The 16,130-nt window shown below is 38.9% G+C and overlaps 1 protein-coding gene and 1 pseudogene across 23 annotated transcripts in view; both read left to right on the top strand.

Moving 5' to 3' along the window:
• Window positions 1-804: 804 nt before the first annotated feature.
• Window positions 805-16,130, top strand: part of C2CD5 (C2 calcium dependent domain containing 5) — an 82,498-nt gene continuing 67,172 nt past the window's right edge. For 16 of the 23 annotated variants that reach the window (XR_010835780.1, XR_010835779.1, XR_010835778.1 and 13 more), the window contains exons 1-5: window positions 805-1,025; window positions 1,143-1,261; window positions 11,289-11,375; window positions 12,778-12,949; window positions 14,250-14,345. Coding sequence is in view for 20 of the 23 variants with exons in the window: in XM_059082185.2 (XP_058938168.1) it covers window positions 1,172-1,261; window positions 11,289-11,375; window positions 12,778-12,949; window positions 14,250-14,345 (445 nt within the window). In the remaining 3 variants the exon portion in view is untranslated. The remainder of the gene's footprint in view (window positions 1,026-1,142; window positions 1,262-11,288; window positions 11,376-12,777; window positions 12,950-14,249; window positions 14,346-16,130) is intronic. The other 7 variants (XM_067008866.1, XM_067008863.1, XM_067008861.1 and 4 more) reach the window with 2 other exon arrangements.
• LOC131766753 (leucine-rich repeat-containing protein 34-like) lies at window positions 14,537-15,542 on the top strand (annotated as a pseudogene).

The following is a 16,130-nucleotide window of genomic DNA, read 5'->3' as shown; positions in this document are numbered from 1 at the left end:
TTTGTGTTACCTCTTGCGTGTGTGTGTTTCAGCTTCCGTAATTTTTTTCTGATGGTCTGAGCTTATAAATTAGGCCTCATTTTAGCATGTTTATGTATATATTCAATTGGGTCGATTCTTCAAGATGTTTAATCAAGCTTATCTGGTCCAATTAGTTGAACACAATTTCCTATGGTAGGAGGTCCCGAACTACTGCCAGCACTGTAGGTCTTATCTTTAGGTTTGCAGATGTTTAATAACCACACTGAGATGATCTAAGAGTGCAGGGCAATTTCTTTCAAGCAGTGGCTTTGGATTTCGAAATTTTTTGTTTTTGTTTTTCCCCCAAGATCTACCTTAACATCTGTCACCCAGTACACGTGTATATGGCAGAATAAAGAGTGTTACTGCAGAATACTTATTCGACTATCCGAGAGGTTCCTGAAATTTTTCATTCTGTTTCAGATATAAGAAAAACTGTACCCTTTCCAGGGGGAAACCAGTTAAGCTGATTTCACGAACTACTAGTGGGTCGTTAAAGGCAGACTGAAATTTGCTCCTCTAGCAGTCTCCGCTGCTGCTCTTTCTGTCCCAGCCTTTTGGAAATGCATTGCAGAAGTTACCGAGCCGCAGCTGCGGTTCGTTCCTAGAGGGTGCGCCGGTTTTCTTCCTGGGAAGCAGGGCGCCAACCTACAGCCCCAGACTCGGTGGATGATGCGGGGCTCGACCCGTTTCCCTGCCTACCAGCTTCCTCGAAGTCCGTCCCGCCTCCTTCATCTGCTCTCCGTGAATTTAGTGCCTCCCGGGAGAAGTGGGCCGAGCGCCGACCAATCGATGCCTCCTCCCCGCGCTGGGAGCCGCCATTTTGGGGGGAGGAGAAACACGCGTAGGGCGGCTGCGGGTCGATGGGATGTTGACTGGCTTCTGCTTTTCTTGCCAGCGCTGTGGAGCCGGGGCAGAAGCCTCTACCGGGGCCCATCCTCCGGCTGCCTCTCCGGAATGAGGCCTCAGTTCCCGCGCAGGACGGCTCCCTTTTTCTTACGAGAGTAAGTGGCGGCCGGCAGCGCCGCGCGCCCCCGCGCGCCCTCCGCTGTCAGTTACCCCGCGCGCCCCCGTCCCTCCCCCGCCCCGCTGGGCGCAGACTCGCTTGTTTATTTTTGCAGGAGCCCGAGGAGAGGCCGAAGCCGAGACGATGCCTGGGAAGCTGAAGGTGAAAATCGTGGCCGGGCGCCATTTGCCGGTGATGGACCGAGCTAGTGACCTGACTGATGCCTTCGTGGAGGTTGGTGCAAGGTCCTGCCCCTCCAAACACAGGGAGCGCCGAGCCCTGTGAAGGGTCTTAGTCACCTCTCCCGCAGCCTCTCAGCCTATTCCCCTGTGGACCGCCCTGCTGGGTGCCGTGGTTGTCCAGCCCTCCCTGGAGGGCTGACTGCCGAGACTGCAGCCCATGTGATGAGAGCACTGCTCGCAGGCGTCCGCGGCGCGCTCTGCCGCGCGGGGAGGCTGTTACTGCCCTGCCTGCAGGGTGACCCTGATGTCAGGACTCCTAACAGGCCACCTGCCAGTCAGGACATCCCAAGGTGTGACCACGCGGCCACTGAAACACACACACACACCCTTAGACATGCCAGGGTGTGACCACGCGGCCACTGAAACACGCACACACCCACCCACACCCACACCCCCCACACACACACCCTTAGACATCCCAAGGTGTGACCACGCGGCCACTGAAACACACACACACACACACACACACACACACACACACACACACACACACACCCTTCTTTGGGGGTGGGGGGGGTAGCTAGCTTTTAATGCTAGAGTGATGGAGATGATGTTTAAGAATGTAGTTACGGTCCGTTATGGGCACTGGGGGAGCTGCAAGGCGATCTACCCTTTAACATAGTATTTTCTGAATCATGAGTGTAAGTGCTAAAATACAAGTGTAACAGTTTTCTTCTCTCGTATAGACTGCTAGGTCTGAGGAGCTGTTTCAGGGTAATTTAGTGCCTTGTGGTAGGAAGCCAATTAAGTGCCAAGGATTTAAATTGCAAAATTGCTTTTTAAATCTAATGATTAGTTTAAAACTCATGCTAATTAGCACAGGCCCCGGAAAGTAATAATCCAGAGGAAGAAGCCAAGTAAGATTGTAATAAAAATTGTCACGATGAGCCAGCGCATTAGAACGATAATCATTTGGGCTATTAATGTTTAGAGGTTATAGATACATGATAATATACAGCCTGATTCCATATCAATATAAAATAGTGTTGATGTTCCCTAAAGATTCTCTGACCTAGTCAGACATTGCCATTGCAATTCTCAAGCTCAACTTCATTTTTATGTGAGAAACAGTTACTGGGTGTGTTCTTGGGCCATCTGATAGGTCATGAGGATACACAGATTGCCAAAGCCTAGTCTTTGCTTTCCGGTATCTCAGAGACCCACACAGTTTAGGTTAATAAATAATAGCTAATATGTGTTGTCTCATTATTGCCAGGTCTGTGCTAAGTTTTTTTCAATTCTCAGTCCTTATAACAGTCCTGCTATTGTATTACTTTCCCATATTGTAATTGAAGTACCTGAAAGACACGAGTTGTTTGTTTGTTTGTTTTAATATCACATGGACTTTTGCTTCCGAGAAATATATACATGTAATCAATTAAAACATATCTGAAAGGAACCACGAAACCTGAGAACCGCGATGGGGACTTGCTGGTACATAGGAACCTAGCAAATTCAGGAACCAAGGGAAAATGTTCTGAGATAACATTTGCGTTGTCAACCTCTATTGACTGTTTTTACAATTAAAAATATTTTATAACTTAAAAAAAGCCTAGGAACAGTAAATAATTTGCCCAAGGTGCTTTCACCTTGTAAATCTCCAAAGCCTAGGGGTTTGTTTATCCACGGTGCAAATACTGCCTCTCCAGACAAGATGATGAGTGATTCTGTAGACTGTGGAAACTTAATTCTGTCTCTGAAGGTTTAGGGAGGCTTCCTAAAAAAAAAAAGTGACATTTGAACTGGGCCTTGTAGGGTACCCAGGATTTTACCAGGCAGAAGGAACAGCAGAGGCACAGAGTGGGATACATGGTGTGTTAGGAAGCCATCTTAGTTTGGGATGTGTCCGGAGTCAAAGCGGATGTGTACGTAGTGGAGGTTGTGAGGGATAAGGCTGGGAAGGTAGGTTGGCGCCAGTGCCCTTTTCTGTGTTTTTTGTAAATAGAGGGTAAACGGGGGAAGTTCTTCAAGCAGAAATGAGATAAGATCATGTTTGGATTAGGTTGTTTCTTTGTAGGATGACTTGAATGGTGATGTTATCGATGGACTGGATAGATGAGAGATGAGGCAAGGAGATCAGTTAAGAAGGTGGTAAAATTACCCAGACAATATGTGCACGTTTAGAATGGCAGTGGGGATGGATTAAAGGGAAAGATTTGAGGGACATTTCGTAGGGAAAATTCTCAGACCTTGGTAACAAATGGCTTTTGCTGGTGAGGGAGGAATTGGATCAAAGGGTGACTCATTAATTCCTTCTTTCAACAAATAGTTACTGAGTGCCTCGTCTTTGCCAAGCCCCGTGCTAGTCACCAATCTAGCTGATGCATATGTGATGGTGAACAAAATAGACTTGGTTCCTGTTTTTATGGAGTTTATATTTTGGTGGGAAAGCCAGACATTAAAAAGTAAAGAAAGAGTACATTTATTTATTTATATTTATATTTTTTATTTATTGGCTGCATTGGGTCTTCGTTGCTGCGTGCAGGCTTTCTTTAGTTGTGGAGAGCGGGGGCTACTCTTCTTCGTGGTGCACGGGCTTCTCATTGCAGTGGCTTCTCTTGTTGCGGAGCACAGGCTCTAGGGAGCGCGGGCTTCACTATCAGTAGTTGTGGCTCGTGGGCTCTATAGAGTGCGGGGCTCAGCAGTTGTGGTGCATGGGCTTTGTTGTTCCCGCAGCACCTAGGATCTTCCTGGGCCAGGGATTGAACCCGTGTCCCCTGCATTGGCAGGTGGATTCTTAACCACTGCACCACCAGGGAAGTCCCAAGAGTACATTTATAATTACAAGTTGTGATGAGTGCCATGAAAGAAAGCAATAGAGAATCTCAGGAACTTTTTAGGTTGAATTATCAGGGCAGGCCTCCGAGGAAGTGCCAGTTAGGCAGAGACCTGTGGACGAGAAGGAGCTAGCTGCTCAGGGTGTGTTTATGTTTGTGTGTGTGTCTGTCAGTCTGTCTGTGTAGGGGAGGGGCCGGGCAAAAGAGGCTGGAGGATAGGAGAGTCTCAGCAGAGGGAAGATCCTGAGGGTTTGCTTTGTTTTAGGAAGTGAAGGAAGATGTGTGTGCTGGCACGTAGTAAGTGAAGGGGAGAGTGCTATAAGGTAACGTGGGAGAGTGCTATAAGGTAACGTTGGAGAGTTAATCAGGGAGCCAGTTGTGCAGGATCCTAGAGGCCATGACTGAAGGTTGGATTTTATTCTCAAGTCAGAGGGAAGCACTTGTTGAGATGAGCACTCTTGTTGCTGTTTGGAGAATGGACTGCGGAGGGGAAAGAGCTGAAGCGGGCAACTAGTTAGGAGATTCCATTATAGTTCAAAAAAGAGGCAGTGAGGGTCAAGGTGATGGTTTTGCTAGTAGAAGTGGATGGATTCCAGATATGCTTTGAAGATAGACAGTAGAGGATTTGTTGGTAGACTGGAGTAGGGATGAGGGAAAGGGAGACTGAAAGGTTGTTCCTAGCTTTCTGGAGTCACTGGGGCGATTTTCTCAGTCTCCATAGGGATGAGAGAGATTGAGTGGGTTGAGAATCAGCTTCTATTTGGGCATGTTAAATTTGAGATGTCTTTGGTTCCTTTAATTGGAGTTGTCAAGGAGAAAGTTGGATTTGTGAGTATGGTGTTCCGAAGAGAGGTATGAGTTAAAAAATAAGCTCACGCAGGCCAGTGCTTCTCACTGTGAGACCGGGTCCTGCCTTAATATATAGCAGGTATTTTGAAATCTTCCCTTTACTATCTTGGCATGATATCTATAGCTAATATAACCTATCTATGCTCACAGTTTAAAAAAAATCAATATAATGCTCTAACTGTAATATGATAGAGAAATAAAAGTATTTTTTAACATGTTTCAATATGGAAGTGCTTGTTAATGACCACAGAAGACATGAAGTAATCAGGTTGCGCCCATGATATTTACTGAACCTTTGTATGTATCAGATTCTATACTGGCTGTTGTACAGCATGGTGGGGATAGAGCAGTGAGCAAAATGAAAGTTTCTGTAGTCACGGAACTTAGGTTCTAGTGGGAGGAAGGAGTTAATCAAAAAAATAAGTAAGAGATAAAGTATGCTAGATGGTGAGAAGCTCCCCATGTGGAGAAAATAAAGCAGAATTCAGGATAGGAAGTACCTCACCTCCATGTAAAATCATGTGAACATGACTGCTCCTCTCACAGAATGAGACAGTTGTATAGTTTTGGCATCTCGGATGGGCCTTCACTGCCATTGGTTATCTGATTTCCCAAAATACACCATAGTCAACTCGTGGGAAAAAGAGTTGTCCATTAATTTTCACATTGGTTGCATTTCTTGACAGTTAATGTGTATTAAAACCCATCATAGTATTCTATCTATAAACCTGAGTTAGGGTCTAGGTAGATTTTTCGCCCATGTGGCTATCTGGTGTGGATATTTGAAAGTCATGACATGAGACAAGTCTTCATTGTTGGGGACTGTCTCTTGAATTGCAGGACACCTAGCATCTCTGGCCTTCCTTACTAAGTACTATTATTATTCATCCCCAAAACGAAATTTTTGAAATTTAGAAATTATTCGTCCCTAAATTTGTAAAGTTTCTTTAGAAGTTGGTTCTGTCCCTTTTGCAAACATTGACTTAGGGGAGAGAAGAGGGCAGGACCCTTGAATGAACAAACATGACCTTAGGAATTTATTAGAGGTGGAGGACTAGGGGAAGGAAACTGAGATTGTTAGCCAGTGGGTGGGAGACAAATCCAGAAAGTAATGTCTCAGAAGGCAAGAGAGGAAGTTTCTAGAAAGAGGAAATCTGCAACTGTCAAATGGCACTGAAAGGTCAAGTAAGGGGACAGAGAAATCACTGGATTGGACAACATAAGGATGTTAAGGGTCCTGGCTTGAGGAGTGGCAAGGACAGAAGCTCATACTGTAGTGATTTTGAGGGTTAAAGTACACGGGAGTAAGGAAGTAGGAGAGGCATGAACAGGCAATTGTTTCAGGAAATACGGCTGTGAAGGGAGAGGAGAAATAGTATGGTATTCGTGGGGAGTATGGAGCTTTTAGTACTTAAAAAAAAAAAAAAGTTGGAAGATATTAGAACATATTTGTGTGCTGATAGGAATAACCCAGCAGAAAGGGAAAGATTAATGCAGGAAAAAGGGGATAATGACGGATTACAATATAATAAAGGGATAAATTTTGTGATATGGACTCTAAGTACTATATAAGCTCATAGGAAAGGGACATAATGAAGCCCAAGCTGTTGATGAGAAATCTTTGTGCTGGGCTTGAAAGATTGGGCCATTTCCATAGGCAGAGAGGAAAAGGGGGCATTTTTTGGATGAAGAGGATAAACGATAAAAGCAAAAGGAGGGAATATAGCACATGTAATTGAAGGGAGGGTTCTTGTTGAATAGAAGTAGGAAATAAAATTTGGCTGGGTAGAGAGGATGCGGATTACTAAGCAGTCTGAAAATGATGGGGAGAAGTCTGTACAGCAGATGCTCTCTTAACCAGTTTCTGTTATTCCTAATTCCAGTGCCCAATGCTCTGCATTTCTGCCATAAACACATTCTTGGATACCCTATACCATTGGATTATACTCCAGTGTGCCTGCTTCTCCCATCAGTTGGCTGATATGCTTTACCAAGAGGCAGTTGCGTTTATTCTCTAACCTACTTATGCCAACACTATTTGTTATTGTTATTTATTTAAATCTTATACAAATCAGTGAAATAAGTGGGATAATGAAGTTGATAATGCTGTGTAAAGCATTATGGATAGAGTTGCTAAAAATTGCTCTTGAATTAGATGAAGATTGTAAAAAATCTAGGATTCTCTATCCATAGTTATTTTGCCAGTGATTTTAAGTTTTACCACTTTTTAAAGAAACCCAGACTGGCAAACACAGATGATATGTTATGAGTGTGGTTTATGCAAAAAAGATGACCCAGAACTGTCAACGGTGGACCCTTACTCAAAGAAGATGCTTCAGTCTTACGATAAAAGATAGAGGAATGAATATTTATTTATGTTTTATCTGAAAATGTTTACTGTTTGTATCATTTTTAATGATTATCTGATCTAACCAGATTATTTGATTGACTAATCAGATATTGGTCCTGATTGCATTGGGGTTGAGGGAATTTCTACTTTATATAATGTGAGGAGTTTAGGAAGCCAGTGAAGACCAAGTAATACTTAAGGATGATTATGGTGGGAATCTCCAGGATGAACAGGATGGGATTCTGTACAAGGGAAGTATTAATCAAAATATATCCCAATATTAATGTGCATGTTACAAACTGTTCCGCTAAACTGCATTATCATTTTGTGTTTATCCAGGAGCCTTTGAGGGAACAGGGAGAGGAAAAGAAATTAATATTTAATGAGCATTTTCTATCAGACATTTTGCTAACTCTCTACATACATTATCCTGTTTAATGCTCACAGCAGCTCCCGTTTTCAGAGGAGGAAGCAGTTTTAAATGACAGGTTAAATAACTTTCTCAAGGTAATTTAGCTAATGAGTGGGGAAAGAGAATGCGTTTACCTTACTAGGGAATCTTGTTAAAATCCCTGATGTTCTTTAACTAAATTGTAAGGCATTCATTTAATTGCTGAGTAATAAAATCTCCTTTGAATTAAATAAGGCCAAATGACCTCTGATTCTTCTTTAGTAAAAGGGGAATCACCACAATGTTGGCAAAACATACACTCTAGCCTTTTCTTCTAAAATCTTGTCTTTTGCTTGTTTGTTTAGTATAGTGTGGGGACTATCAGATTTTTACTATATCTAGAATGGACAGTTGACCAAAAGAAATCACAGTGTAGCACTACATTATAATGGAACAAAACTGAAGAGGGCTCTGAAATCATAGCTTAAGAAATGATATGCTGTTTTTGGCAGTTGAGCCAAACTCCTTAAGTACGTTTGACTTTTGAATGGTTTTGAATGCTTTTATGAATCCTAAGGACATTTTACTTCAAATAAAGCAGTTTTTAGGTAAATTAAACAAGTATTTCTTTGATATTTTGAATATTGAAATGTAATGAAAACTAGGTAAGTAAATGAGCAGATTTCTTCCCAGGTTTCTTTTTCCTTGTTTCATTTCTTTAACATTTGTGATTTAAAAGTAAAAAAAAAAAAAAAAAAATTATGCAAAGAATACAGTTGGCCCTTCATATCCCTGGGTTCCACTTCCTCGGATTCAACCGAGGTAGGTAGGTAGGAAATATTTGGAAAAAAATTCCAGAAAGTTCCAAAAAGCAAAACTGGAATTTGTTGTGTGTGGTCGCTATTTACATAGTATTCACATGGTATTTACAACTGTTTACATAGCATTTACATTGTGTTAGGTACTAAAGAGATGATTTAAAGTGTATGGGAGGTTGTGCATAGGTTACGTGCAGGTACTGTGCCATTTTATATGAGGGACTTGAGCATCCACAGATTTGGGTATCTGTGGGGTCGGGGGATGGGTGGGAGGGGTCCTGGAACCAGTACGCATGGGTACTGAGGGATGACCGTACATGAATAGCTCCTGTTAGAAAAGATTCAAATACTCAAGTAAAACTTGAAAGCCCCTTCTTACTTACAACACTATACTGTGTTGTCTATACCCTTATCAGTCCCTTCTTCACAGATAATTGCTGTCACTTCTTTGGCTTGTATTCATCTATTCCTTCTCCCCTGCTTTAAAAAAAACCAAAAACAAAAACTTTTACACATCATATTTTTGAAAACGTAATCATACTTTTTATATTCTACTACTTGTTTTTTTCAGTTATTATGCTATTGACATCGTCCCCTGACAGTACATGTAATCAACTCTATTCTTTAGTAGGGAGCATGTGATTTATTTAGTCATTTTCTTGTTGTCACTAGGTTTTTGTATATCTTTTGGGAAGGGGCCATATGTGAAAGTACTTCAGGATAAATTCCTGGCAGTGAATCCAGAATTTTATAACTGAATCAAAACAGTTTTTGCCATTTGAATTTTATTTTAATTTTTGAATTTTAAATAATCCATTTAAAAAATAGGTAATATATGTGCATGGCTCAGAATTCAAAAGGTACAGAATGAGTCAGCCTCTCATTGCCTTTCCTTTAACCGATCTGTCTTGTTTCGTTTAGTGGCCACTGTTAACATTTGTTGTATATCCTTCCAGGAATAATCTGTGCATATATAGGCATATATCATATGCTTTATAACATTTTGTCATATTTTTTCCTCCACAAAGAATGCCGTACACACTGCTCTGCAGTAGAGGGATGTATCTTGGACATTGTTCCCTACTAGTGCACGGAGAACTGCTTCAATCTTCTGTATAGCACTGTATTGTGTGGCTTTCCCATACTTCATTTAGCCAGTTCCTGATTGATGGACTTCTAGGTTATTTTCAATCTTTTGCTACTATAATGCTGCTTATATATGTCATTGTGCACCTATGTATGAATTTAAAGGGTATGGGCCTTTAAAATTTCGATAAGTGTTGTCAGACTGCACTTTGTGAAGATTGTTCTAATTTGCAGTCACAGCAACACAGTATGAGAGTGCCTCATTCACACAGTGTTTTCAAACTTTATGGTCTTTGCCAACCTGAGTAGTAAAAATGTCGGTTTAGTTTGATTTCTCTGAGTATGAATGGGGTTTTCAGCTGTTGAAACACTTAAAAGACATCTATATTTCCATTTCTTTGAATTTCCTTTTTTTGGTTGGTTTGTTGATCTTTTTCTTATTGCTTTGTAGGAACTTGTTAGAAATTGAAGAAATTAGCTGTTTGTGACATATTTGGCAAATCCTTTTTCTCACTTTCTTATTTATCTTTGACTTTATCATATTCCTTACCATGCAGGAACTCATTATTTTTATGTAATTTCTTAAACCTTTTCAACCCTCTGACCAAACTGCCTAGGTACCAAATGGTTGGTATCATTCCTTGATAATTCAGATTGCATGATAAAATAACTAGAAAAAATGTACAGAAGATAATAACTATAGGTTTGGGTATTTTGCTTTTAGAACATTTTCTGGACTGATTAAACATTAATATCTACAAGTATTATAGTACCAATAGTAGGGTTGTAGGTCAAGAAGGAAAGGAGATTTCATAGATTATCTGATTGAACCAGCATTTCCTAAGTATCTACAACATGCAAAACTCTTTACTGGGTATCGGGATAAACCTTTAATGAATTTTGAGTTTAGAAAAGATACTTAATGGTGATAACTGATAGAATTAGGGAAGAGCTTAGAGAGATCTAATTTAGGAAAGGTGAGACAATCTACGAAGTAGTTTCTTAACTGTTTTGCTCTTAAGCTTCCTGACCGCTTCTGAATTCCAGCCTGAGGTTTCACAATCTCCATTCTTTCTTCGACGCAAGTCCCAGGAATTTAGCCTCCTTTTTGCCTTCTTCCTTTTCTTCTTATTTACTTTTGCATTTTGATTTAGTGTCTGCGAAGACTGGCTGTGAAATAGGGTAGTCTCCCCATTCCAACCCCTTTTATTGTCCCTGAAGAAAGAAACATAAAACCCTTAATGACCATAGTTTATTGCTGACCACTGTGTATGCACCGGTAAGGATTTAAAAAGTAACAAATACTGAGGAAGTGAGAAAATATGAGGATAAGTTACTAAGTTCTTATAATAATGGGCTGTAGTTCTGGATTCCCTTGATGAGATGGTAAGAGTCAGCTGTCCTTTCTACCTTCTGATTATATTTTGCTGGTCCTCCACCCTTAAGACTTTCCCCTTTTGTCTGAGCTGTTTAGTGAAGGCCATGTGATTACTCTCTCCACACTGACATAATGGTCTGATTTTAATTTCCCTGTAGAGCTAGTCAAGCAGAACAGTGGGTGATCCCTTGTTCCAGGTGTAGTTTTTAAACTTGCCTGGACCCATCCATACTTTCTTTCCTTTTGTTTCAGGGGATAGTTGTCTTTTTTCCCCTTCATGGTTAATCCTCCTATTGTTGAGCTAATGTTAAATTTTAATTTTATTCACATTTTTTATATTTTTATTTGAACTGTTCTTACTTGTTTTTAGGTAAAATTTGGTAATACCACCTTTAAAACAGATGTGTATCTCAAGTCCCTCAACCCTCAGTGGAACTCAGAATGGTTTAAATTTGAGGTAAGTTTTTCAGTGTCAGCATTTTTGCGTGTGTATTTTTGAGGTGACCCTTTTTTTCCAGGAATGATTGGACTACGTTTTATTTCAGGTATAGTAGTTTTCCTACACCATAAAAATATTTCCCAAGAATATTGAGTTTTCGAAAAATTATGTTACAGTTCAGAAAATATCGTATATGAATAGGAGAACCCAGATTTAAAAGGTATTATATTATTATATAGTAATTTTCTCTGGATTTTAGCATATACCAAAAATCACTTAAGAATAATGTACAGATTAAACATTTTTTTGAATTGTGATAAAAATACATATCATAAATATTGCCATTTTAGCCATTTTTAAGTGTACAATACAGTAGCATTAATTGCATTCACATGCATACAGTGTGCAACCATCACCATTATTTCCAAAAGTTTTTCATCACTCCAAAGAGAAAATACTCATTCAGCAATGACTCCCCATGCCCCCCTCTCTCCATCCCCTCGTAACCTCTAATCTGCTTTCTGACTCTGAATTTGCCTATATAAGCATTTCATATAAGTAGAATCATAAGTATTTGTCCTCTTGTGTATGGTATCTATCATTTAGCATCATGTTTTCAAGGTTCATCCATGTTGTGTAGCATGTATCAGAATTTCATTCCTTTTTATGGCCGAATAATAGTCCATTGTATGAATATACCATATTTTGTTTATCCTCAATCTGTTGATGCACACTTGGGTTTGTTTCTGCCGTTTGGCTATGGTGAATAATGCTGCAGTGAACATTGGTGTACCAGTATCTGTTTGACTCCCTGTTTTCAGTTCTTTTGGGTCTATACCTAGAAGTGGAATGGCTGAGTCACATGGTAATTTCTGTGTTAAACTTCTTAAGGAACTGCCAAACTTTTCCACGGTGGTTGCACCATCTTACATTCCTACCAGCATGTGTGAGAGTTTTGGTTTTTCCATATCCTTGTCAATACTTGTTATTTTATTTTATTTTATTTTTAAAATGTAAGCCATCCTAGTAGGTCTGAAGTGGTATTCACAGTATAATTTTAATGTGCATTTTTATTATGAATGAGGTGAGTTTGATTTCCTATGGCTAAGGACCATCTGCATTCTTTTACTTTGAACTGTCTCATATTTAAACCACCTGAAGAAGGTATTTAGGTTTCGGAGGTTGACTTCACCAGACTTGATGACCAGTTTAATACAAAGAATGTAGATGTGAGGTGTTATCTAATCGGTTTTGATTTGCATTTCCCTAATGACTAATCTCTCTACCTTTGCTTAGAGATAAATCTGTAAGATTTCTTTTCCTGGAAATAAGTAATCTTTTACATTTGGTATATGTATACATTTATGGTAATGAAGATTTTTAAATTATAAGATTTAATTTTTAAGATATACTTTTTTAGGTGGATGATGAAGATTTACAAGATGAACCTCTCCAGATCACAGTTCTTGACCATGATACATATAGTGCAAATGATGCCATTGGTAAAGTGTACATTGACATTGATCCTTTACTCTACAGTGAGGCTGCGACAGTCATCTCAGGATGGTTTCCAATTTATGATACCATTCATGGTAAGCAGTTCGTTTTAAGAAAATAAGTCACAGTCTTTTAATTTATCCTTAAAGACTTTTGTGCTGTGCCTGGTGTTTTTAAAATACGTATCTTCAAAAGATGTCTTCTCTTTTAATAGACATGTGGTAGTATGTATTGTTGGTAGAATTGTAACTTTTCTGACCATAATTTGAAATAATGCCTTCTAAATTTGTACAAGATAGTAAGCAAATGCATCATTTGAAAATCATCTAATATTGCTACTCTGTTTCTAAAACACATTTTAAAATGAATAATCTTGAAACTTTTCTGCTTAAAAATTCTTGAAAGGAAAAAAAATTCTTCAAAGGCTTTTTGTTGCCTAAAGCAAAGTTCTCAAAGCATGGTCTGGGGACATCTGTGGGTCCATGAGATACTTTCACAGGCTCTGTGAAGTGAGATGAGAACTGTTTTCAGGATAATACTTATATGACATTTGCCATTTTTAGTCTCACTTTCTTACAAGTTGTACAATGGAGTTTTCAGAGGTTTTATGATGTATGATGTTACCACACATTGAATGTAGAGCAGAAATTAGAATCTAACTATTTCATTAAGCTACACACGATAGAGATTGGCAAAAATATAATCACTAAATTATCACAAATTTTTTTTACCTTATCACTAAAATTTTTTTTTGTTTTTCAAAATATTTATTTTTATAAGAAGTGTTTATTTTGACATAAATCGATTTACTGCTACTTTAAATGGAGTAATAAGTAAATATTTGTCTAAATTCTCAATTTAAATTTATAATACGGTAAATATTGAAGGTTCTGACCCACGTAGACAAAGATTCTTTGAGATCTTCAATAAGTTTTGAGATTGTAGAGGGGTCCTGCAATCAAAAAGTCTGAGAACCACTAGCCTAAAAATACGTCATCTCTTTAAAATGGCAGATGGACCATTATGGGCATAAGGAACTGGCAGATGCTTCTGCCTACAGTCTTGCATTTTTCTGTCTATTTTACATTTTTACCTGGCAATTCCATTGATAGTAGTTTATTATAAGAAGCTATGATGTTTGATGAGATTTATGTGTATTGTGACATTATTCATATTCTATATTATTTATTGGTGTTTAAAATGGTAAAATAAATGGGAAAACAGGATTTACTTAAATAAATTAGAGCATCTATAGAATGAAAATAATTAGGAAACAAAGTTAGCATTGCTGTTATGATTGATACGTTATTTTTAAATCATTAATTATTTGCCTGATTATTTAATTATACTTTATTTTCTTAAGGTAGAAACTTGTTTTTCCTTTTGAAATTATAGGTATCCGTGGGGAAATCAATGTAGTTGTCAAAGTAGACCTCTTCAATGATTTAAATCGATTTAGGCAGTCGTCATGTGGAGTCAAATTCTTTTGCAGTAAGTAAATATATTTTACTACTCATTTGACAGGAAATTTAATAATTGTTAAATATGAGAAATCAAGTTAATGTTTCAGAAGTCTAATGGAAAACCTATTATACCTTGGTCTTAATGCCAAAGAGAAAATTGTGAATTTTTCAGAAGTAATTACTGTAGCTCTGGGAACTGTTTATCTGATTTTAAAGTAAATGATACCTGATTTTTCACAAGTTCAGAGAAGTTTTTTTAGAAAACTCCAGTGGGGCATGTGTGTGCATGCGGTCGTCATGACAGTGACACTGTGGCCCACAGGGAGGCTGCCTCTGGCTGTCCCCACATCCCCCCTTCTCTAGTCTCTGGGCCAGCCTCTGCCCACAAGAGTGTGATTCGAAGGAACCACATTAATCATTGCTGGTTACAGTCACTTAGCTCCAGTAGAAAGAGTAACAGGTGAAGATTTTTGGATCCTTTTCAGAATTTTTAAAGAAGAATCCATATATGAATGAGACAATATTTACATAAACCTTATGTTTAGTGATATTGGGTGTGAGGTGGAGAATTGATTGTTAAAGCACTACATAAGATTACAGCTCTGAAATTCTTAAGAATGACTAGAAACAAGATTGAAAATAAAGGTGGAATGTTTTTTCCTGCAATGCAACAAATTAATTCATCCTTAGAGAAATTAGATATGGGAATGCAAAGTGTGCATTTGTAGGTGAACTGTGTATTTGCTGCAGTCCTAACTCAAAACCCAACAATTAAGGGAATAAACCCAAACGGACCTATACAGAAAGAGTCCACAATTCATTTTAGGCCACATGTTGAAAGAAAATCACTGCATTGTTAAACTAGGTATCTGTCTGCATAATATAAAATATTGTGATGTGAAACAGGTGATGCACTGTATCTGAACAGTAGCCTATGCTACTTTGATGTCAGCCGGTTGTCAGAGGTTAGCAACAACAATAGAGGGAGAGGACTTGTCACACTTTCTTAGCCAATGAAAACAAATCCCATTAATGTCTACATTTGAGAAACAAATTTGATGAGGCTACACGTGTGGCATATTCAGACTTAATTCAAATGGGCTCTTCAAAACCAGGCAATACAGACGTGGAGCCGTTTGTGGTGGATGGATGTGTATATCTTGCAGAAGTCTCAAATGGCTTTAAAAAGCAGAATTATTTTAAAAGCGTAATTACTGGACACTAATTTATAGAGAAGATTGCAAGCTACTCATCTAATACAGGTTTTACTCTTGTACCAGTAGGTCAACAAAAGGTTAAAATAATTTTCACGTATTTGTCTTACTTTATAAAGGTTAATATTTTATTGCCTATTACATTTCTTTCAAAAGTTAGAACGAATTACTTTTGTCAAATGTGTAAAAGATCTGACTATAATTAAGCTTTGAATAACTGTCAAAAAAAGAAAAAGCCAGTGGCGTCTTATGCTGGTATAGGCTGCTGAAATGTAGGAGTGGAGCACTAGAGGCGGCCCTGTGGTACTGTCCACAATGACATAAGCATCTACAGGTGTGGAGCCCTGCGGATGCCATGAAGTATGGGTCACAATTACCAGATCTGGGCAATTCATAGCCAGCCTGGACTAATAGGGTTGAAAACTCCTAATAGTTGAGTTAGTTTCAAGGCATGAATATAGTTTGGTATAGATGTTCTCCCATTCTCCCCTTTTTAATAAATCCAGTGACATTTGTTCTATGTATTGAATGAGTCTGTTAAGTAGTATAGTGACTACTGAACCAATTGGCCTTATAACCATGGATTATTAGAAACTACA

Source organism: Kogia breviceps, chromosome 12, assembly GCF_026419965.1.
Source record: "Kogia breviceps isolate mKogBre1 chromosome 12, mKogBre1 haplotype 1, whole genome shotgun sequence".
Classification (NCBI taxonomy): Eukaryota; Metazoa; Chordata; class Mammalia; order Artiodactyla; family Physeteridae; genus Kogia; species Kogia breviceps.
Note: the sequence above shows the minus strand (reverse complement) of the source record. Positions and strands in the feature narration are given on the sequence as shown.